The 24,605-nt window shown below is 37.1% G+C and overlaps 1 protein-coding gene across 3 annotated transcripts; it reads left to right on the forward strand.

Moving 5' to 3' along the window:
- The first annotated feature begins 2,871 nt into the window (after positions 1–2,871).
- LOC148959581 (protein DEK-like) lies at positions 2,872–18,537 on the forward strand. 3 transcript variants are annotated; one of them, XM_089110103.1, is made up of 17 exons: positions 2,872–3,100; positions 3,258–3,357; positions 5,064–5,182; positions 5,720–5,753; positions 6,044–6,120; positions 7,784–7,837; positions 10,168–10,208; positions 10,495–10,558; positions 10,732–10,788; positions 11,526–11,541; positions 11,835–11,866; positions 12,681–12,830; positions 14,150–14,276; positions 15,033–15,112; positions 15,834–15,917; positions 16,884–16,952; positions 18,220–18,537. In XM_089110103.1, the coding sequence occupies exons 1-17, from the start codon at positions 2,885–2,887 to the stop codon at positions 18,229–18,231; spliced, it is 1,332 nt and encodes a 443-aa protein (XP_088966229.1). In that variant the 5' UTR covers positions 2,872–2,884; the 3' UTR covers positions 18,232–18,537. The 3 variants fall into 3 exon arrangements, 2 of the variants coding, with proteins under 2 accessions (XP_088966229.1, XP_088966230.1); XM_089110104.1 differs by having other exon boundaries at positions 15,039–15,112; XR_016144039.1 differs by lacking the exon at positions 18,220–18,537 and having other exon boundaries at positions 14,150–14,275; positions 15,037–15,112; positions 16,884–16,940.
- The last annotated feature ends 6,068 nt before the right edge of the window (positions 18,538–24,605 follow it).

A 24,605-nucleotide genomic window follows, 5' to 3' on the forward strand; every position in this document is an offset into this window, starting at 1 on the left:
TTGTCCAATGCAGATGGAAGTATGAAATCTATTTTGATCGATATTGACCAACAGGAAGCGAGCCAACACCAGGGAGCGCAGAAAATAACGTCTAGTCGACCAATTCTTATTTACAAGAGCAAAAACTTTCATTTTGGCCAAATTCTTTGATACAGCTAATCCTAGCCGTAATTGAAACTGGCAAGGACTTCTTGAATGCATAAAGAGTTTCCAATTGGATTTGGAATTTCTCTTTCCGAATAGCCTCGTTCTCGCACACTCATTTTTGAACACAGAAAAAGTACTATCGAAAAGAGGCTAGGAACCCAGCTCAAACAGTGGGAAATGTTCGAGCCTCTAGCCTTACATCCCCATTCAACACCCCCTCCCCACAATCCGATAGCTTTTTATGTTGAAAAACGTTTCCTATAATATTGGAATACAGCTTTTGCATGGAGGCGGGTGATTGTCCCAAATAGCCCTGAGTAATGAATTGTCGATTCGTTCAAATGTTGACTGTCTACATATATTGAGCAGTAGTCTTTGCTCTCTTGCTAGAGTCAGCAAAAGAGCAATGATCTTCAAAGGATACATCTTTCGCATTGATCAAGAAGCGTCTTTTTTCAATGTCTATAAACATCGTAAATGACCGAATAAGAGCCGGGGACTTTAGTTGAACATTTTAATCTTGACCCTAAGGGGCTTATTGGTCAAATATAGTAGCCAAGTGTGGACCATGCCTTTTGGCGTTGCCAACCTTTCCTTACGTTGCTTAAAGGCCTAGGCTAAAACATTCAAACTCTCTCTAACTAAAAGCAGGCGTTTTATTCCAAGTCATGAGTAGCTGGCTTACTTCAAATGTTTTCGAAAAATCGTCTGATATTCATACCAGAGTGTTACGCAATACAAAATGTAATTTTGTATACTAAAGGTGAGAAAAACTCATGGCCAAAAACCATTTGCGTTTCGAGGAGCCGACGCGTGGAATAGACGTGACTCGGAAATGAAATTAGTCCTTACGATTCGATCATTCAAAACGAAATTAAAAGCTTTAATCTATATCTATATCTAAAAGCTAATCTGCATCTATATCTTCATTGTGTTTTATCACATTTAGTATCTTTATATTTAATGAAATTATTATAAACAGGTTTTATTATTGTAATCAGGTTTTCAACTTTGATAGCTTGGTTTATTTTAATTTTGTTGTTGGTACAATTGGAAAGCAGTTTGATTAGTTTACTGAATTGTATCCCAGGGTAAATATGTTTTAAATAAATAGTAAATAGATAAACTAAATAAATATATAAATAGATAAAATGACGTCACATCGCATGAATTAGATGCATTGGGGGATAGGCTAGGACAGCCAGGTCTGTGGTCAAAAATCTGTACCTTGTAATCGAAAAATATATTTCAAAAAGAGACTTTTAAACAGAAATAAATTTTTAAATCACAAGTTTGTTAGAAACAGATTTATAAATGAATTGAAAAGAAAATGAAAAACGAATTTTATCTACACCTTCAAACGAGATGCTGATCGTTCAAAAGCGGTTAATCTTTCCTATAATGAACAGTGTCAATTCAATCAATTTCTCATAGTTTGATTTTTTGTTGAATGAGTAACAAATAACATCAATTTGATAAAGTCATTATGACGTCATCATTGATTTGATAAAAGGGTTTTTTTTAAATTGTCATTACTTTAGAAGAAGATAATTTTGTCCAATTTATCTAGCATTTACCAATTTGGAATAACAAGGGCTATTTTAGGTCTGAGGTTGCTAGGAAAACCTTGGCCTTAGATAGGCAGCGTCACTTGAATTGCTTTGTTTATCACTTGCACTGTTGTGATCGTTAGAAAGTTTTGTCTTTCGTTAGAAATCGTTAGAAAGAAAGAAACCTAAATCTTGGACGAGAAAAATGGATTTAGCCTAAATTCTTTGTGTGACAAAAGTTAAAACGAGACCCCGAGACAAAAGACAAATTTGTCATTTACTAGATTTGTTTTAATATTTTCGCTTTGCACCAGTTGTATTCGATTCATTACACAAAGCAAGCCCAAAAAAGATTTTATCATTTTTCAAATTTTCTTAGATCTTCTTGAAGATTTTTTAGATTGTTTGAAGATTTCTTGAGATTTTTCAGAAGATTTTTAGCCAGAGTAAATAATTCTTGAGAAAATATCCAAATCAGGGCCGTAAATCTGTCATGTGAATTGGGGGGGGTCAGCAGCGCGAATGGAATATAAAGTATGCAGTAGGTCATGGCACCACAAGGGATTTATGGTATGTGTTGTGGAAACAGGGGCAAATTACTTTAAAAACAAAAGTCAATATTTTTGGATTTCTCAAGACTTTCTGCTCTATAGAAGGTATTTACAGATATTCCTTAGTACATTGACTTGTGTGTGATAATTGAATGAATAACATTTTTCAGAGACGGCCCCAAGAAATTGAACCTTGGGACCTAAGAATCAAGTTTACTGTCGTAGGAGGACCCACCATGGTTGGGTCCGACGCGATAGAAAATTTTTGAAATTTTACCTTCTAGAAAGGTTACAAAAGCATCCCCCAGACTAAATTTAATAAAATACAACAATAAAACTAACGGTAGAAAACAGTAGAAAACGGTAAAAAACGGTAGAAAACGGTAAATTTTTATCTTGTAAAAATTATAAAAACCACTCTGCTTACAAAAATAACCTTAGTGGCTGAGGTTTGTTGCAATAAATCAGAAAACGTAGTTTGGTTCTAACCCGGCTACCAGGGATTTATTTCTTTCAAGGAAAATGATGGTAATTTCTCCAAAAAATCGTTTTGCTCCAGATTTTTGGGGGGGTCCAGTCCCCCCCGGGATTTACGGCCCTGATCCAAATGAAGAGACTGTTGCTTGATGTGAATTTATGTTATATTTACGAAGGCTGAGTTCATGTGCACAGCCCCCTCTCCGGCGTCATTGGAAAAGAAGGGGAGCAGTGCACGTGTTTCTTCAAGCGGTCGGTGACGACAGTTTCCCGCCTTTTACGCATTCAAGAGATCTGGATCAGAGATCACGTGATTTAAAGTACTCAATTGACGGAGAGAAGACATTCATGGCGAGCGGGAAAGTCGAAAACAAGGTAAGTAGAAGTGGCGATTTTTCTTTGTTCCCTACATTTTCTTTTACTTTTGCAATCAGATCATTGAAGATACTCTAGTTGAGTTAATTCAAAGGCTTTTGTTCAGCATCACACAATCTAGATTATGATTTCTCACCTTGGCCTACTCATGTTTAAGGTAACCATGGCCGAAGAAGAGAAACCAGCAATCAATGTCGAAAAAGCCGAGAAAGAACAGAAAGAAGAGGATGAAGGGGAGTCGAGTGAAGAAGAACTAGGTATTTATTATTTTCTTTCACCTCTTCCAATTTAATCCCAGATATGATGGCGCTCTAGATAGCTATGAAATCACAGGTTTGGTTCGTTGATCGTGGTCTAGTTCTGCATTTAGTAATTAAATGCAAATGCACAGGCATTGCTGATATTGCCCAAGAAATTCATTTATTATTTATGAGCTGAAACTCGCAAAATATTTAGCACGAAGAACAATAGTATTTGACCTGCAAAATTTTTTGGTTCCTTATTTGCTGTTAAGCTTTCATCCATTGTGTACAACGATAATTCGATTTAGCCCCCCCCCCTACCCTCGATCGAACATGCCCCCCTCTCGATCGAATATGCCTATATGCTGCCAAATTTAAAAAAAATAGTAGTCGACTGGTTGCAACTTCTTATCAATTGTTGTTCCTTAGGGTTCCTATATGAAGTTGCATATAGTTAAATTTTAGTCCTTTAATGCTGTATTTAAACCATGCCCCTCGAGTCTGTACGTTTTTTGGAAAATAATAAAATGATGATCCAAAGTGTAGTCAAATTCGTTCTGACTTCTTGGCCTTACCTGTACTGCTGCCAATTTCGCAAAGTGGTTTGAGCTGGCATTTTGATTTCTTATGATAAACATCTGGAGTATAGATGAGAATTTCTATCTATAATGAAATAACAAGAGCACACAAACAAAATAATTTGAATTACTTAACTTTAATGCATGTGATATTGCATGGGCTATCGTTGTGGAGTCTATGGAAAATGTCCTACAAAAGCTCCCAGCTACAATCTGTTACATGACCCCAATTTGGTTGCAATTAAAACCTGTTGTGCTGATAAAATTTTTATCATTCATTATTAGGTATTCTTTCTAATTGTTAGACACACTTTCTCATTATTATAAGCAGATGTTTCTATTAAGAAGTTGAACACCTTTAAATAATTCCCTGTTTACAATACTAGCTTGTTTCCCCTCTATTCTGTATCTGTTATGTTACGTTTATATTATTTAACTTCCATTGTTTATACTTTTAAGCTTGGATTATTTCTAATTTGCAACAAGTGTGTGTATCCAGTGGAATTTAAAATAAAACTGAACTGAACTGAACAGAAGAAGTCAAATCTACAATCTAAGCATGCAGAGAAAAATCTACATGAGTTTTTTCTCACGTCAACTAAAAATATAATGTGTGATGCGAATAAACTTTCTGCAAACAAGAAATATAACATTTCACTTTTCATGTAACTGTCTGTGTAACTTGCCATGTAATTTTCCATGTAGCTGTAATTATTAATCCATTTACTGTTCAATACAAAAATTGTTGATGATTACATAATTATTCATCATAAATTTTGTCTATGGCCAATGCAAAAAATATGTTGGGTACCCTTGGCCTAAAAGCTATCTTTGAAATTCAGTCACCATCATTTACCTCTCTAAACTGCCGAATTTCTCAGTTCAATAAATGCATCTTGACTTCAAACTGAACTTTCTGTTTGTTTTACAAAGTTTCTTGTGAAAATTGCTTTGAAAAAAAGCAAGCATTTTGAGTTACTCTATAGCTTTTTGTCTGACACTCTTCATAGTATAAAAGGACAGAACATATTTCCTACCGCGAAAAGATTATTTGAAAGAAGCTTCTTGTATTATAAAAACCATTGATTTTCCATGTTTATTTGATAATGATTGAACATGTCACTTCCTTTCATTCATTGTCAGGTCTTCTAGAAAAACCAATAGAAATTCTTGAGACAAGAAGGGAAAGAAAAAAGGTTGAGAGGCTTTCCCTTGAAAATGAAGCAAAAACACCAAAAAAGGAAGAACTTGATTATTCAAAGGTAAGTTTTATTCAAATAAAGCATTTTACACAAAATTGCTGACAACAGAAGTGACTGTCTGCTTGGGTGGCCCGGTCTTGGCTTGTGGGTAGACCTCCTACAATGACATCATCACTGTGATGTTCATTAATCACTGATGTTGTCATCATGGCCATTGTTTTGATCCTTAAACTTTTGTACTGTAAAACCCTGTGTTTAAGCAGTGGCAAAACTTTGTCAAATATTGGGGGCGACCTATTGTTTAGATAAGATAATGTAAGATTTGACCATTGTTTTAGAACAAAAGGTCATTGTCTTAAAAATATTGGGGATATCTAACCCCCCCCCCCCCATTGCCCTCCCCAGGTGTCTGCCTCTGTGTATAAGCTGCCCGTAAAAAGAGTGCATCCCTAAGATGTTTTTACGATGTATACATTATTTAATCACATTATGTTCTAGGGGTTCATGACTTATCAGCTGTTGAAATGTATCATCTTTACTGTTTTACCAGCATTGCATTTTTGAAAGGACTCAATAAAACTCCTGTTTGTTTTCTAGGGAAGAGGAATAAAACTTGGTGACATTGAAATAGGTAGTGTATGATGCATTTTATTCATATTTAAGTTTGGTTTTGTTATTTAATCTACAGGAATTTTGTTATTTAATTTCATAATTTCAAGTTATACATTCTAATTTATAGGCTTCATGTTTTTGAATTGTTATTTTTTTGGTGTTTTAATTTCATAATTTCCAATTATATCTTCTAATTTATAGGCTTTATGCCCACAAACATAAATTTTTGTGATATTTCATGCCATGCAGCTTTTCTTTTACTCATCTTTTGAATTATTCTGAATAATGTTTTACATTTTCTTTCAAAAGTGAGATATGAATTGGACCGGACATTGGCATCAGAACTGAAACCTCTTCATAAACTTTTATTCAAGCGAGGAGGAAAGGTTTGTTGAAAACACATATGTATCATTATCTAAACCATGTTATTACTCAATTGTGTTTCAATTAAAAAAATTTGAATAAACAAGCAATATTCATTTTCATGGTTCAAAAGTTAAAAATGTCTTTGAAAAAATCAGGCATTTTAAGTCATGTTTAAGCTTTTGTTCTGACACTTTTCAGAGTATAAAATGTCAAAACATAGATCAGGCAGGTCATTACAGATCAAACGGATTAAACAGACCATTGCAAATTGTTTCTTTGCTGTCAAACCACATATTGTTTACCGTACGAAAAAGGCTCTTCCATCCATTCAAATGGATTGTGTTCCAACCACCCAAAAAAGTTCCGTTGTTTATAAGTTTACATGCCAGTGTGATTCTGGCTACGTAGGGTGCACTACCCAAAGATGGGGGGATATAATAAAATTATGATTAAATGAAATTTAATCAGAGTTAATTTCACGAGGGGCTTTTGAGCGTTAACTAAATCGCATGAGATTGTTGTTAATACTATTTAGTTATGTTTTCTTGTGCCACGCTTCCTCGCGTTTTTCTTGTATCTGCTCTACTAGTTTATGGGCAATGCGGGGAGTCTTTCAGCCTCCTGTGAATTTGATTTGTATAACTAGGGTAAGATGTGTGTTTTGTGGCGTTTTCATTCCGTTAATCTAGGGGTATTTAAGGTTTTGGCATAGCGTGGGTCTCATCTTGCTTGGTAAAGCCACAATACAACTAGCCCATCTAGCAGTTTTGGAATCTATCTACATAAGCATGGAAAACCGCTATTGTTTAGACAGAAGGAAATCGTTTTCACCTTAGGACTCCATTGGTAACATCCATAATAGGCAAGCTGCACTGATTGACCAACCTCAACAGTCATGTGCTCGCATTTCTGATTGGCCTATTTTGATCCACAACTGGGTATATATATTTCCCAACGTAAAGTTTTTGATCTATGTTCTAAAGTTTAAAACTCTTACGAAAGAGTGTCAGACGAAAAGCTTAAGTATGACTCCAAATGTTTGCTCTTTTCAAAGCCAAATTCAAATAAAGTGAGAAGAAAAATTAGTGTTTATCATAAACCATATTTATTTGATTATATGTCATCCTTGTTCATAAGCTGCCTTTGTTTATAAGCCTTAGGAAATTGGGTTCATAAAAAAATGTATGCCACTCTTGAGATTAAGCTGCACCCACAAAACCATGCAGAGATACTCTGTTTGAATTTACAGGCGCAAAATCTGATAAAAACCTGATTGTGTCCTTAAACCAGAAATAGCCCTTGGAAGTTAAATCAACAACAATATCGTCCAGCATCTGACATCAATAGTGTCCAAAAGGATTTCTTCCTCTTCTTCTACATTATCATCCTGAGGTTCAAGGTAGCAGAAAAGCTTGACAGGATCTGGATAAAATGTAAACCGACCTTGATTATAAACCACAGCAACATGAGCAGAGTAATAATTATAATCGTCAATGATAAAATAAATACGGTATTGCCTGATGAATAGAGGCATGTTTAGCTGTGTTGGAGTGTAGCGCTTAACGCAATCACCAGACAACTTTTGATCCAAAAGTGCAAATCAAGTGCATAATGCATATTTTTTTATACATATAAGCCCTTTATATGATTACAGTATAGTGTAGTCCTTTTCTCTTTTCACAGGCATCAATGATAAAGAAAAACATCAGGTCATTTTGTGGCTTTCCATTTGAAAAAGTGAGTTCCATTCATTGGAATTTGAATTTAAAAGATTGTATATACATATAACTATTAATGTAATGTCTATTTTTTGGGTATTCATTTTTCTATGAAAGCAGTAAGCTGGAACCATTCAGATTTTGACTCATGTATATACTTGATGTTATTTGTTACCCCTGTTAATATAAACAGAACTTTTGTGTATAGAACAGGACAGTTCTAAGTTGCAACTCTGTTTAATGCACTTGAAGAGAGTACTTTAAGTCCTCTCTTATCACAGACCTAAAGCTACTGATGAAAAACAAGTCGACTTTTTGATATTGTTATATAACAGTATTCACCAATTATTGCTTTTTTATTCCAAAACCAATAATTGCGCCGACAAAACATTAAACAGGTGTTACAGTTCTTGTTTACATATGAGCATAAGATCACCAAAGAGAAGGTCTGTACCTCAACAAGAACTCTGTCTGTGACTGTCTTATATATCAAGTCAACTTATTACAGGCATTTTGTCTTGTCAGTCAATTGTTTACAGTAAAAGATAGGCTCTGTGTCATGTTTATGATTGAGAAAAATGTTGAGAATTAGCATGCCTGGCCGTTTTTAGGTGAGCTGGGCTGGTGCTCCCCTCACAACCTTGGACTAGCTGTTATTTTTCTCTGCTAAACTGAATGTTTGTAGAGCTTTCAAACTTACGAAATCGGGCATATTATTGGTAGGAAAGTTGAAGAAATTGGTAAGCGATTTTTAGGAAAGTTGAGGATAATCGTTTCTTTTGTGCTGTGAAAGCTTCAAACAAAGCTTACAGAGTTAGTTCTTTTAAATCCTTTATATGAAACTGGGGTATTAGGGCCATAGTAGAAGTATATATAAATCGAATTATTGATAAAAAGAAATGTTGTGAAAAAGTACTCAATTCGTCGCTGAGCTAGATGACGTGGAGATAAACACTGGGAAAGACGGGGAACTCCTGAACAGTCGGGTCGCAAAATTCAAGAGAGAAGAGAATGGTGAAATTGCAAAGAAGTGAAAGAGTTGCTTTTAAGAAAGGTTTCCTGAAACAGATAACAAACTTAGCATTGTTATGCAAGATTGGTTATCCGAAGTTGTTTTTGCTAAGCAGAAAAGTTTAATCTTCTTGTCCAACAACAATTGCCAAGGTTTTTCAAGTTATAAGATTTAAGGGGCTTCGACAACTATTGCGGGACCAAATTCTGTTGTGGTTGTGGAGAGGGCATTCAGTGTCTTGACCCTTCTGCTTAAAGGCATTGTGTCCATATAAAAGGACTGCGTATACCCAACTTGTCAAGCCACCCATGAAAATAACGGTTTGCGATTGGTCAGTATTCTTGCAATGCAAAACTGCTCACATGAAAAGCTAACCTCGCAACAGGATAGATAAATAGAACGGCCGTAATGGCTGGGGCGATGACATGAAAAATCACATGTTTCTAAAAACCCTCGTAGAGTCGCTTGCTTTAGCTGGACACATAACCTTTAATGACCATGGAATAAGCACGCGTCATGAAACCATGGGAAATTTGATGATAGTGAAAGGAAATGATTAAGTGTGGATGGAAAAAAGGATGTCTTGCCATGTTCTGTTGAGATCTAGCTTTTGAAGAAGCACTCAACAAACTTGTGAAGGTCAGAGATTGACAGGTAGCCATCGAACAAAATATACGATATGCCTTGAGAAAAGCGAGAAAATTGAAACTATCAACTTTAGAAATTCAGATCAATCTGAGACAGCCATTAAGTTCATTGACAGAGACAATGATGACGTTTATGCTTAGAGCTCGAAATATTGTGACATTATTTTGACATAAATGCAATATATATCAAAGCTTTGTTTCCCTCTATCGGAGTTGAATACAAATTACATCAAATAATCCTGGATCGATTTCTAGCACATTTTTTTACTTTGAGACCATTTAAAGTACTTCCTCTGTGTTCTTTATTTAGCTTGCTTGAACAAATATAAGCGAGCAATTAAAAGCTCATCTGAAAAAATACAAACGGCCTGGCCTGAATTTGTCTTATGTTGCTTTTGGATACCAAACAAAAAGTCTATGGTAGAGTCCAATCAAAGGGAATTAAAATGGCAGTTGAAATGAGTTAGGCCGTAGTGCCTTTAATAAGGAATGACCGACAGGAAATGCTTGTTACCTGTCACTTATGTTGGGATGAAAGTTATTATAAAACAATTAATCATCACCTGGTCAACACAATCATTTTATGCCCTGTTTGCTCCTAACTTGGTTGATCTGCTTTTTTCATCAACTTGTTTTAATCAACTTTATTGGTTTTTTTATTCAAATTGTTTTTATTTGCTTGAATTACAGGATACAAAGCAGTATGCAGATTTAGAATGGGCAATGGAAAAGTATGTGGAGTGAAAATTAGTATCTTTTTGCTAAGGCAAATATGAATAATCAATTTCTTTCTTTTGCAATCTCTTTCTTGCTGCAAAAAGTATATGGTTAATTTTTTGGAAATATATCTAGTTTTATTTAACAACCTGAATGGCGAAAAGTCTTGCCATGGAGGTATTTATTTATTTTGTATACTCTCAAATTTAGAATACATTTTTTAAACCTGACTTTAGTGTGTGTGTAAATGTTAAGACTCGTTAAACCTGCTTCTGATTTGCCATTACTCTTTAAATTTAGATTCACAATTGTTGGTCTCCAAAGGCTTTGTGAAATCTTTGGACTGGATTTAAAAGGAAAACGGGTATGTATATCAAAATATGAATTTAATCAGACAAACTATACAACTTTGTTTGATTTTTATTGAGTTGTTTCATTGAAGCTTTTAGCCTACTACAAATTTTTCGCGACACTTTGAGCATTTTAGTGATTTATTACAATGCATTATTATTCAACTTTTTTAACTGTTATTTACAGGATGATCTTAAAAGGAAAGTTCTTGAATTTCTGATGGAGCCTTTTCAAACAAATAAGGTTGGCTGTTTTTAATTTTCTTTTTCTCTTTCATCATAATTGCTGCTCGAAAATATCAAAGTTTCCTGTTCCACTGTGATGTTATGTTGTGGTCTCTGCTAGATACTTAAGAATGCATTGCCTTTAGCCATTTAAGGGTTTGTAGAGGCACTCTTCACAATACGTCATCGCCACACACATTAGTTAATATTAGACTTTTTCAAAATGCCAACAACCGTGTGTGACGTCACATATGGGCTTGATGCTTTTTGCATTCCAAGCAGCAATGTTCTTTGTATTGTCTTCCATTGTCTTAAAAGAGATTAGTAACATGTCAAAACAAGATTTCTGGAATTTGTTTTTAGGCTTAAAATAGTGTCCTCTCCTTTGATAAAGCAATCACTTTTGTATCCAGAGACAATGTTTGGGTGTCCGTCAATCGATAGTTCTCTATACTTTTATTGATCAGTTCATCTATCTTTGCTCAAAACTCACAGCTGCAGTTATTATCCATCAGTTTTTAAACAAGGGGGGCTTATAACTTTTTGGTTGAAGAATCCCACATGCCATTTTCCTTTCAAGTCAGAGCGTAATTTTTATAATTTATGATCCAGCTAAGATCCTGGCTAATTATATAATTTTACAAGTAGATTATTTTGACGTGCATTAAAAACATATTTTGATGTATGTAGAATTGGGTTTGGTGATTGTAATGCATATACAAATAGCAATAGTCAAATTTTCTTTTTTTCTTTCAGAAAGTTCCAGTCAAAGGTAATTCTGTTTTTTGTCATTAAGAATTGACTACGAATTGTTTACTTTCTTGTAAACACGAGACAAATTTCACTGCTATGTCCATGAAGATACCTTAAACTTCTGGCTGCAATCTTAATCTTTCTATGTTGTTTAGAGCTGGGTGGTTTTCGACAAGAAAATTTTGAATGCTCCTAGCTATATCTTTCCTTGAAAGCTTGCACAGAATGTATAGTGCGAAATCCATCCACATTTACAGCTGAATGGCGATTTAATTTGCTTAACTTTTGAAACATTTTATGTTTGTTTTTTAGACAATAAGCAAAAACAGAAGAAAACAAAAAAGGTGATTTTTTACGTTAACTAACTGCTCAAAATAAACTAGATCTGTGCTGAAATGGTTTAGATAATGTTTACTTATAGAGATAACTTTTAAGTTGTCTCTATACGTAAACACTTGTGACTGACTTCGTACCTAGGGGCTCGTTGAATCATATGATCTTTGTGATTTTCATCAAATATATGATGGTTTATATCATTAAATATACTTATAGCTGGTTTTTCGTCATCGTTTTGAGAACTTCAAAATTGAATTCAGAGTTTTGAAATTCCGATTCTTTTACGTGGAAGCTTTTGATATTTAACTCAATTCACTAGAATATGCAGAGGCAAAATGGTTTTCAGGTGCTGCCATGTTGGTCAATTTAAGGGAGAGAGATGTCTGCCGTTGCGTCCCAATCTTGCGCCTGTCTCACTATAATTGCCACTGATTCTTCATTTAAGAAAGTGAATTTTAGAGGTTGCCAAAACTAGATGTCAACTTTTCGAAGAACCCTAATAAAAGCTTCTTTAAATCAAAGGAGAACTACAAATTTGCAATGGGATACCCTTTTGGATGGGTGAGGTGGTACAATGCTTGCCTCAAAAGCTGTAAATAACTAGGCTGTACCTTTAGATAATAGAAGAACAGTATGGTTGTCCAGAAAAGAAAACTGTGCTCTATTTATTCTGCAGCAAGGAAGATGTTGTAGGCCATTGAAACATTGTGTTACAATAGCGGGTCGTGATTTTCAATATGTTTTAAATTGGATTGTTGTTGAGGCTAGTGGAATTTGGTTAGTTGTTCTTGATCATCATCCTTTTTTGTTATTTTGATTTAGAGAAAATCAGAGTCTTCAGAAGAGAACTCTTCAAAGAAAAAGAAATCGAAAGAGACAGTTGAGGAAGATGATGAAGAAGATGATGACAAGGAATCAGAAGAAGAAGACCAAAAAGAGGGGAAGGAGGACAAGAAGAAGGATAGCGAGAAGGTAATGTGTTTTTGCTTTTTGTAGTAAAGTTATTGGCCTAACAAAGAAACATTTTTGACAGGCCAAAAGTTGAAATAGAAAATGGCTATCAGCATTAGTTACTCATCACGTGTCCACCAGAACAAGCACACAGGGAAGAGTTATAAAGTGTGGGAACGCTGCAAGGCTAGGCAAAGAAACGGGTGCCCAGGTCTAACTTATTTGTCAATTATAAAGTGCCTTGTTGGCCACGATGTCAAGCTTTCTGTGCGTATCAGCTCATCGACAGGAGCCTAATAAAGGCACTTTGTATGTAGGAATAACTCTGTAGAAATAAAACAACGAATGCAGGACAATTCATTGGAGCCGTTTGGAGGATATTTCCTTCACCTGTTGCTTTTATAACTTAACCTGTTGGACTTTTTATAGTCTTATTTAAATTTTTTGTGAATTAATTTGTGCCTGAATCAAGGTAATTCGGTTCCGGGGTGTTTTTTGGGGTTGTTGCTTAAACGCTCCTTGTAAAGCCCAATCTCCAGTGAGAAAAAAAACTGCGAAATGCGAAAAAGTTCGCGCGAAATACGTCTTAGGCATGCGCAGTGATCTTTTGCTGGGATTTCTCGCGAAGAATTTCTCTGCGAAAAAATATTAAAATGAGTTTAACTTTTTTCGCTTTTCGCTTGCGAAATCCTTCAACAGCCAATCATATTCTGTATTCCTTTGTCACGCTTCCAAACTTTACATTCCAATGTCGTGAGGTCAACAAAAGCATTCAAAGGAATTTGTCGCGTGAAGTATTTCGCAGCGAAATTTCGCAAGACTTTTTCTCACTGGAGATTGGGCTTAACAAAATCTTCTGTTTTAGATTCTAAATGCTCTGAGTTTATGTCCTCTTTTGGCTTTCGTTTGTTTGCGATGTTCTATTTAGCCATTTGCCTTCTCTTCTTTTTGGCGTACCAGGCTCAATGTTTTGGTGTGAAACACATGAGTTTTGAGAGCAAAATAGAATTATTGGTGTAACTTTCTCAGCAATTTACAGGTTCCAATCACAACGACGAAGACATTAGCCTGTCTTGCTATCAAATAGGGTTCTTGGCCTAGAAAGGAAAGCCACCTTGCTGTTCACCACCTTGCTGTCATTCTCTGGGATTTTTGTGAAAACAATGATGACTGCATATTCCTCTTTGATTTTGAATATTTCTGCTCGTATTTGTCTTGAAGTTTTTAAAAATAGTAATGAGTTTGAAAAGAACGTTTTAGGTAACATGACATAAACTTCTTTCCAGTTAACTTTTGTTTTTGTCCATTGCTTTATAACTTTTTAAATTTGATTTTAACAGTCTAAAAAGAAAGAAAGCAAAGCGAAGGTAAAAAAATCTAAAGCAACGGTGATAAAACTGCCTACGCCGTCGAAGAAACGGAAAGAGAAAGAGGAAAAGCCGAAAAAGAGTAAATCACCCAAAAAAGGTAACAACTAAATTGTATTGGTCTTAGGGTACCCTGAAAGCCCTGGTTTATAAAGTGTGTTGTCACCAAGAGCCTTAAAGGTACAGTTGAAGCACGCTGCGCTGGGTCTTAAATGGTAATATAGTAAATCACCCAAATAGGTAGAAACTAGGGTGTATTGGTCAGCTAAGTTGTAGCGGACCTCAGGGTTCGTTTATTGACGCATGATCACAGTAGTAGTTGGTTAATATCATGTACTCTTTGGTGCCTAATAGAAGTGGCCCCCCCCCCCCCGGTAATTAATTTTTTGATTTTTTTCCACCCAGGACATTCTCATTCCACCCCCCCCCCCCCCGGCTATTAAATTTTTTAAAAAAAATATCCGATATCTTCTGTTTTATTGCAGTTTCTGTGGTATTCTATAAGAAAGTTTGATATTTAAAAAATTATTGTTTTCTCCATCCCCTGGCTATTAAGTTTCTGGGAAATTTCCAAACAACCCCCCCCCGCTCATTCCAACCCCTCTTCTATCAGGCATCAAAGAGTACAATTTTAAAAGCAGACAGCTTAACTTGCTTTTTAACACCAGTGAATGCTCGAGGCTCTGTGTTGATTTCAAGTCTTAGCTGTTCCTCTTTCGTTGGAGTTGTTCTGTGCTCACATCAAAGTGACAAAAGTGGCCTATGTAGGCGATTTATGACCTTGCAAAGCTATACTTTAAAATGTTTTCAATAAATTTTGTTGATGTTTTGCTTTATTTTGAAAATTGTTTTTGAATTTCAGCCAAAAAGGTAGAAACAGAGGATTCGTCTGATGATGAGCCTCTTGCCAAGAAGACAAAAACTGATGAACCAACGGTAACCATTCGATGACATTGTTAATCAAAATTTATCAAATTATTAGGACACTTCGCTAATCATTTTGCCTATTCGCGCCTGCAGCTCGCTTGCAATACTGCAACGCTAAAGTTATTTTTCAAATAGTGCTCTTAGATTTGTAGATCTCATGGCCATGCATTCAGAATAAGCAACAGCATAAGCTCCAACATTCTATTCGGACATATTTTTTCCATTTTTTTTCTTGCTTTCTGGAATAAACCAATTATCATCCTTCCAGGTCCTAGAAAATTCTCAGTACAAACTTCAATGGCGCATTCTTGTCACTTATTGTTATTGTACAATGAATGTTTATTTTAGGTAAATCAAAATTGTTAATGCTTTAGCGTAATGGTGAAGTTCAAAAGTTGCATTAAATATTGCAAACTAGAAAATGACGCTATGATTTTTTTAATGCCATCATTTTCTGATGAAGCGTCATCTGAATGCCACTTTCTGATGCCTCACCATCATTTAATGACGTCACTATCGACCAGAGAAGATAGAACAGTCATCAAGGAATAGCGAATAATTTTTCAAGCTGTTTGTGTATTTTTTGTCCTGGAAGCAATGTTGCTGTTTTTTGTCGGCTTTAAGTTTCTTGGACGAAGTTTCCATCTTGCTTTTGTAAGCAACAGTGAAGGAAGCAGTTTTGCAGACTGGGGTCGGAATGCCGCGATTATAACCGCTTGTTTTCCATTAGGACGAGGATCTCAAGGCTGTGGTTACAGAGTTGCTTGATGGTGCTGACTTAGAGACAGTCACTATGAAGATGATATGCAAGCAGGTATTGATATATTCCAAGCTGACTGTCGACTTTTTATGTTTTTTTCAAAGGGAACAGCTGCTTGCGGTGTTATAGTACTTGTGAGAGAGTACCGAAGTGTGACGTCATCAAAATCTATTTTTAGAATTCCTTAATTTTGACCACATTATCTGAAAGAACAGCATAAAATACCTCTCAATATGAAATATCATTTAAATATGTTCAAAACTTAGCGAGATATGGCCAATGAAAGGTTTCAAGTTTGCTAACGGATTACTGGCCTGGTTCATAAAGTTACAAAGGCCAAATTACAGAGCTTTGGTGGGGAAAGAGCCTGTGTGATTATGTAGCCATACCTCAGTCAATTTGTTGCACATCCAACTGATTTGGCACATTTCAAAGTATTTTACAATGCATTGGTTTGTATGGACAAAATTGAAACATTCTTAAAAAGGTTTTGTGACGTCATCACTTCGGTGCTCTATTCAGTACCTAGAAAGAAAGGTGTGACTGGGCTGCTAATTGAAAAAGAGCATCTATTAATTCTTTTTGGGTGTTAAAGGATGGTGAAATAAGCACAATACATGCCTTGCAAACATGACTGACAAACTAAGTCAACTAAGAAAAAGACATCTCAAATAGGAACAAGATGTAGACATCACCACCAGGTCTGTAGGGTCAGCAAAAATTATTAGGGGAGGGAAATATAAGATAGGCAGGGGGCAGAAGTCTTAATATGACAGTGACCAGAATAGACAAGCCTGCTACCAATTTTTCAATCAGCATGCTTTGCGGCAGTTGGCAGTAAGAAATTGACGGTGTTTTGCATTTTCATGCACTGTATGTTAGGCTCAATTTGGAATTATAATCGCAAAGCATGCCGGTTTCACAAAAGCCTTTAATGTTTATGTCAGACAATGAGACGAATATTATTCGTGCAAACTGTACTCGCAATATCGCAAACTAACAACTTGTTTTTGTCTCTAGGTTTTCGACAGATTCCCAGGCCAAGATCTCACTGAAAGAAAATCATTTATCAAAGAGACTGTAAAGCAGGTCAGTTGTTTGTACAACTGTTTTTTGAACTTTTTGAACTCGTTTGTAGACAGCATGGACATATGCTTGCCATGTTTTCGCCGCAAATGCCACTTCCAGTGTTCTAAGAATTATCAACAACAAATTCATACACAAATCCCCTCTAAATTGAAACCAAAAAGAAGTACACCTTTTTTTCATGCTTGAGGAGATGACATAAAGGCAAAGGTAACAACCTATAGGAAGCTTTTTGTTTCTCTGTTTTCAGATAAGCTGCAGGTACAGCCCTGTAGGATTTTTTCGTTGGTACAATGCTTGCCAAAAGTCTTGGAACACTGACATAAATTTCCAATGTCAAAACCAATCATCCCCCCTCTCCCCCACGGAACAATGCTGGTTTACTATCAAACGGGTTAGGATTTTAGGAAGCACTTTCTTTTGCGCTTCTTTTATGATATTTCTCTAAATCATCAACATTGTTTTAGGGGGGAGGGGCGGAAGTAGCAATTTTTTTTCGGGAAAGGAATGAAAGATATCAAATGCAGCGTAAATTGGTGGGTGTTGGCAGGCATTGTAGCCATGAGATGCTGATATATTAATCAAATAATGACGTCATTTCCTGCGTCATTTAATTGCCAAATATCATTCTAGTGCCTACTTGATTAAAATCACTTAACCAATCAAAAGCTTTCCTGCATCAAACAGTATATGCTAAGAGTGAGAATTTGAGAGCAAAATGTCAAGGATTATTTGAAAAAAATTCACCAAAATCAAAACTTTCCTCTGGCTGTGATCAACATTTGAAATCTTGGTGCACTGTTTGTGTAAGTAAACTTGAGAAACAGAATTTTTGTGTTGTTTTAGTCAGATTCAGAATTACAAGGGCATTCATTTGATACCAAAATCTTTGTTTTAGGTGCTACATAACAGCAGCTAATAAAATCTGGGTGTGGTCCGAATGTCCCCAATTTTGGAAATTTTGCGATTTTTGCCGCCTCGTCATAACTCGGAAACGAGTTGACCTAGAACCCTGATATTTTCCGTTTGAACCCTGATATTTATAGAGCCCTACACCCGTGCAGATTATTAGAAAAATCATCGAAGGCCACTTTACAAGCTGGGTAAACTTGAAATGGAATATCCCCTTTCCGAATTTTTCCTTGGCTGATATGCTGGCTTTATGTTGAAAAGGATATGATTATCGTCTTTTCGTAATGTAGGAATCTATTTTCAGTGTTAAATATACTGTGTTTCTGCACTCCCCTTCAACAACATTCTTTTTTTGCAGATAATATCATGACCTATTAGCGCTGCAGACAGACCTCATATTTATCACGCTGCTTCAAAAGTCCATTCCGGATGTGAGACTTGGCGTTTCACAAAAATGAATGCCAAATGCATTTGCTATCTATTTAAAGACAGTTGCTCTCAAATTTGAATAGCATGTAGATATTTCTAAATATTTTTCCTGCTCTTATCAAATATTTACGTAGCATATTTTGCACGAAGATGTAGAAATGAGTATATGGCCTAATTTATCTGTTTAGGGTTGCTTTTATTGTATTCTTTTGTATCTTTCAGAATTTGATTTTATTTCAATTTTAACTTTGCCTGACCAATCATGCATTTTAACGCCTGTTTTTTATGCTTGGGATTTATCAGACTTAACTGTGTAAAAAATGTCGTCTTTGTTTCTGTTTCTAAATTTTCTGTATACGCAATTGGTTACTGCCCTGCCTGCAGTGTCCATGAACAGCGATTTTCAAATTGCAGTGGTAAACACGTCTTTTACTAAACATAATTTGCAATTCATATTGGTTGTCTTGGACTCCAATCATTGCATTGAATCTTAATGAACAGAACGGAATAAGCCAAATCATAAGCTGCATATTTAAGGTGCTCTTAAGTAAGAACCTTCCTCTTTTTAAAGCTGTCGGCTCTTTTGCAGCTGCATATCCCAGCTCCATTACAGCTGCAAACCCCATGTCTCTTGCAGCAACAAATGAGAGCTCTTTATAGCTGCATATCCTAGCTCATTTGCAACAGCTTACACCAGCTTTTTTGCAGCTGCATACACCTGATCTTTTGCAGCAGCATACTCCAGGTCTTTTGCAGCTTTTTAGGTCTGTTGCATCAGCATACCGCAGCTCTTTAGTAGCGACATCCCCACGTATTTCGCAGCTGCATACCCCAGCTCTATTGCAGCGGGAAACCCAAGGTCTCTTGCAGCAAGATCTGTTATTTTGAAGCTGCATACCCCGGTCATTTTCCAGCTGCATATCCAAGCTCTTGCAGCTGCATACCCCCGGAACACTTGCATCTGCATAACCCTGGCTCTTTTGCAGCTGCTTTCCCCCCAGCTCTTTTGCAGCTGCATACCCCAGGTCCTTTGCAGCTCAATGTCCCAGCACTTTTGCAGTGGCATACCCCAGGTCCTTTGCAGCTCAATGTCCCAGCTCTTTTGCAGTGGCATAACCAAGCTCTTTTGCAGCTGCATACCCCCAGCTCTTTTGCAGTGGCATACCCCAGGACCTTTGCAGCTCAATGTCCCAGCTCTTTTGCAGCTGCATACCCCAGGTCCTTTGCAGCTCAATGTCCCAGCTCTTTTGCAGTGGCATACCCCAGGTCCTTTGCAGCTCAATGTCTCAGGTCTTTTGCAGCTGCATACCCCAGGTCCTTTGCAGCTCAATGTCCCAGCTCTTTTGCAGCTGCAAACCCCAGGACCTTTGCAGCTCAATGTCCCAGCACTTTTGCAGCGGCATACCCCAGGTCCTTTGCAGCTCAATGTCCCAGCTCTTTTGCAGCTGCATACCCCAGGTCCTTTGCAGCTCAATGTCCCAGCTCTTTTGCAGTGGCATACCCCAAGTCTTTTGCAGCTCAATGTCCCAGCACTTTTGCAGTGGCATACCCCAGGTCCTTTGCAGCTCAATGTCCCAGCACTTTTGCAGTGGCATACCCCAGGTCCTTTGCAGCTCAATGTCCCAGCTCTTTTGCAGCTGCATACCCCAGGTCCTTTGCAGCTCAATGTCCCAGCACTTTTGCAGCTGCAAACGCCAGGTCCTTTGCAGCTCAATGTCCCAGCACTTTTGCAGTGGCATACCCCAGGTCCTTTGCAGCTCAATGTCCCAGCTCTTTTGCAGCTGCATACCCCAGGTCCTTTGCAGCTCAATGTCCCAGCTCTTTTGCAGTGGCATACCTCAGGTCCTTTGCAGCTCAATGTCCCAGCTCTTCTGCAGTGGCATACCCCAGGTCCTTTGCAGCTCAATGTCCCAGCTCTTTTGCAGCTGCATACCCCAGGTCCTTTGCAGCTCAATGTCCCAGCTCTTCTGCAGTGGCATACCCCAGGTCCTTTGCAGCTCAATGTCCCAGCTCTTTTGCAGCTGCATACCCCAGGTCCTTTGCAGCTCAATGTCCCAGCACTTTTGCAGTGGCATACCCCAGGTCCTTTGCAGCTCAATGTCCCAGCTCTTTTGCAGTGGCATACCCCAAGTCTTTTGCAGCTCAATGTCCCAGCACTTTTGCAGTGGCATACCCCAGGTCCTTTGCAGCTCAATGTCTCAGCTCTTTTGCAGCTGCATATCCCAGGTCCTTTGCAGCTCAATGTCCCAGCTCTTTTGCAGCTGCAAACCCCAGGACCTTTGCAGCTCAATGTCCCAGCTCTTTTGCAGCTGCATACCCCAGGTCCTTTGCAGCTCAATGTCCCAGCACTTTTGCAGTGGCATACCCCAGGTCCTTTGCAGCTCAATGTCCCAGCTCTTTTGCAGTGGCATACCCCAAGTCTTTTGCAGCTCAATGTCCCAGCTCTTTTCCAGCAGCATACCCCAGATCTTTTGCAGCTGCATCAGCATACTGCAGACCAGGGGCGAAGGCATCTCACGTAGAGGGTGTAAAAAATGTTTATGAATCTCTAACTCCTTACGAATTCAGAATCATTAAAGGCAGTCTGTCCCCTAGTGTGATTAATTTTAATTTCACGGGAGTGAAATTCACGCACCGTTTAGCTTCATCAATAATTAAACGATTTAAACCAATCAAAGACGACTTTGACTGTGTTCCCGTTGTAGTGAAGCTGTGACTAGAAAAATATGGCTCCCTGATTGGTTTCTGCGACAGATATGTCTACAGCAAAGGAGAAGCTTCATTATCATCATTCAATTCTAGAAAATAAAACTTCTTGTCATTCCCGATAGGTTTTTCCTCGCAGTTTCAAATGTCGTCCACTACCACAGCTAGGCCAGCCATAGCGAGCAGCGTAATCCGTTAATGCGGGAATACCTTTGTTCATATTAGCCAATAATTGAAAGGTCGGACTGCCTTGAACCCTTTTTTAATTATTTTGCTAATCAAGAGTGGTTTTGTGATTTTTCTTTAATTTATCGACTGGCCTTACTTCTAAATTTTGAGCTTGAACTTGAATGTTTTGCTTTTTATAGCTTTCATGCTTCGTTTTTTTATAGCTTTCATTCAAAATGATGTTCTTTTATAAGAATAATCTAGATGGTACAATATATTGAATAAGCACGTTTTGTGATCCTGTCGATTACTTCTTGCATGTACTTCTATTTATTTTTGTAAACAACCACACGCTGGCGTCTTTGAATGCCTCTTGATGAGTTTATTAAACTAAATAGAGCATCACCAGCGCGCGACTTACACGAAATTGTTTCGTAGATTGTGACGTAATTTTAGTTAAGTGTCGTCATTCTATTACCTCAATACGATCGGCCATCATTTTTAACAGGTATTTTTCTACTCAATGATTTCTATCCATGTTTTTACAGGTGTTTTTCTATTTAATGATGAAATTTTCCTTTTATGCCAGTAGCTGAAAAACTGATTACGGAGAACAGTATAGATGAACAAATAAAGTGTGCAATACTGAAAAGCTAAAAAGACAAATCGTCTTTGTATATGATACAAAATTGTCTAAGAAGAATTTTAATTGCAACGTATAAAGATATATGTCAAATGGGTTGTGGATGCTCAACTGTGCAGGGAGCTGTCTGGCAGCGCTTTCAATCACACGAAGTTGTTTTAATGGCAAGGAACATTCCCTGTATAATGCAAAATCCACTGGAAGTTATTGATGGCGACGTAGTGATTTTGTCAGAAAAAGTCATCTGGTTGAAGTCAATGTGGACCAGAACAATTGAAATAGCTCTGGGAGATGTTCTTTCTGTGAGAGTGTTAAGACGGCCACATTCAGAAATAGTGGACGATGTTTTTTTCTGGACCTTAGAGATATCTTTTCGTAGCAAAACCCCAGATGCTAGAATGGAGCTAATTTTTAAGGAAAAACAGAAGGCTATTTTGTGGGCAACAGAGATTCAGAAACATATGCCTGGGAAAGGACAGTTTTCTTTGGTACCTTTGGGCAAAAAAGTTTAGCAATGCAATTAGTATGAGAAAATACCAAATGTAAATTGTTCACTCCCGTGCTCAAGTGACAAACAGCAATGGAACAAGTTAAAACTACAGCTTTAGAGAACAATTATAATTTGAGGGCATGCCAGCAGTAGCCAAGCGCTGCAGCCCTGTTACCATTGTAATAGAGTGCTGGATATGTTCAAAAGGAAGATACGAGATGCTGCAGTTTCATGTGACAATGATTCGCTACTTCAATTCTGGTATGATTACACTGTGACAATCTTCAACTGCCTGAAGCGAGCCTGAACTTCCCAGCTAGTCACCGCCATTGAAAGAAGGTTTACTCATGAAATGCAATCCAACATTAATGCGGGAATGTTCAGCAGCTGGCAATTAATTCTTTAGCGAATAGTGTGCTAGTAACGGTTTAAAACCTCTCTGCAGGAAGCAGGATTGATCAATAGGGGAAGGAGGCCGCCTGTTACAAGAATAAAGTCATTATGGAAAGCATAATTCTTATCATTGGCTCAGATCAAAGCATCAACAGACAAAAATTGCTTTTGGTCAAAAAAGCTATTCAAGTGAGCCATGGAATGTGAAATTAGCAAGACTTGAGACTGACGAGGATCAATACAATACAAAATGTCTGCTTGATAAATATCATGTTTGACCAAACTACCAATTCTTGTTTAGTTTGATACGTATTACCTGTCCTTTATCTATATCTATTGTGTAATCAGTGGCGGATCTAGACAAAGATTTGAGTGGGTTCCTACATGGGCGTGGTCCCATATTTTTTTGGCAATGCCCTTGACTTTCGTCCAAAATTGGGCGACGCCCATTTTCGCTTTTTGATAAGATTCACAGTTGTGAAGTTTAATTTTAACAAGATAATATCTTTTAAAGTAAGAAAAACATGTCTGTAAACCAATGTAAACCAAACCAGGAATTGTCATGATGAATTCTAAAAGAAAGGTTTCGATTTCTTGCTAAGCAGAGGATCATAGCTCTTAACTCTATGGTTCTAAAAGGAGTTTCAACTTGTATTATGAGTCTTTGGAAAATTTGACAGTGTTCCAGAACCCTTGGAACCTGGTCTGGATCCGCCACTGTGTGTAGTCATCAATTTTACAACATTTGATATCGTAAATAATAATTTGTGGTTTATATTAAGTCTGCTTTCTAAAATAATCTTTATTAGCTTCTTGAGTGAATCTGGAACGTCATTAATATAAATTTTGAGACCATGCCTTATTTTTGTTACTGATCTATTCGTTATAAATGATCCTGGTAAATTCATTTGTGTGATTTAAAATTTTCGGTATTCAATTTCGAAGCCTTGAACTTTATTGCAATGTTATGTAGAATCTTCAACTTATGTTATTTTGTTGTATTCATTTAGCTAAAAGTAATAGGTTTGAATGATGTGTCAATTTGAAAAATAGCAGTTTGTTTTAAAGCTTGATACTTTCTGTTGCAGCAGTACAACTCTTTAGCTCATTTGTAGTTGCAAATTTGCAGCTCTGACATTGGCATTGAACTCAGTAAACTCAGTACGATAAAAAATGCTATGACCATGCAGACGATTATATGGAAATTATTTTAACTTCGTTTGAACAAGCAGAGTCAGGAAAACATTACGGTCACACGGCAACTGACCGGAGGAAGGTTCACGAAAAACAATAGAAGCTCATACGACACACCCAAACCACGCCCACTTTCTATTGTTTTATGAGGAAGATTTGCCTTCTGGGATGTTTTTGTCTGGAGGAAGGTTAACAACTTTTCTGGACTCTGTGAACAAGTAGAAAATGTTTCTTTTAAGGACCCAAGAGATGAGCTTGCCTTTTTTCACTTAGAAATCTACAATCAGTTGTAGCTTTTCAAGTAAGATATGGTGCTCATTGAAATTAAAAGCTTTTCTATAATCTATGAATTACACTAACATCGACAAATTCCCCCGGCGGGCACGTCTTTCCGGGTATCATTTTCAGCAATTTATTCTAAGGCCGGGTATCTGTTCAAAGGATATAATCTAAAGCCGGTTGCCTGATTTTCGTTTTTTTTCTATTAAAAAATAACAGCAAAGGGGCTGCTCGCCCATTGTTTTTGTGGTGTTCTAGCAACCATGGCAACTGGCACCAAAGCTTTTGTTTTTCTTTGTTCTTTTTTCCAGAAATTCTAAAGCCGGGTGTCATTTTTAGCTTTTTTTTCTAAAGCCGGTTCACCAAAACAATCTGAGGAGTGCACACCTCCGTCGTTTTGGTATCCAAGTGCCCCCCCCCCCCCGGGCAAATTCCTCGCGAC

Source organism: Rhopilema esculentum, chromosome 9 (genome assembly GCF_057945365.1).
Source record: "Rhopilema esculentum isolate cy_ngs chromosome 9, ASM5794536v1, whole genome shotgun sequence".
Taxonomy (NCBI): Eukaryota; Metazoa; Cnidaria; class Scyphozoa; order Rhizostomeae; family Rhizostomatidae; genus Rhopilema; species Rhopilema esculentum.

What these genes read in the sequence shown, in the direction of transcription:
- LOC148959581 (XM_089110103.1), top strand. Translation starts at nt 2,885, where the DNA reads ATGTTATATTTACGAAGGCTGAGTTCATGTGCACAGCCCCCTCTCCGG. An exon ending in GCGGGAAAGTCGAAAACAAG is followed by an intron (nt 3,101 to 3,257) that starts GTAAGTAGAAGT and finishes CTCATGTTTAAG; the next exon opens with GTAACCATGGCCGAAGAAGA. An exon ending in TATTCAAGCGAGGAGGAAAG is followed by an intron (nt 6,121 to 7,783) that starts GTTTGTTGAAAA and finishes CTCTTTTCACAG; the next exon opens with GCATCAATGATAAAGAAAAA.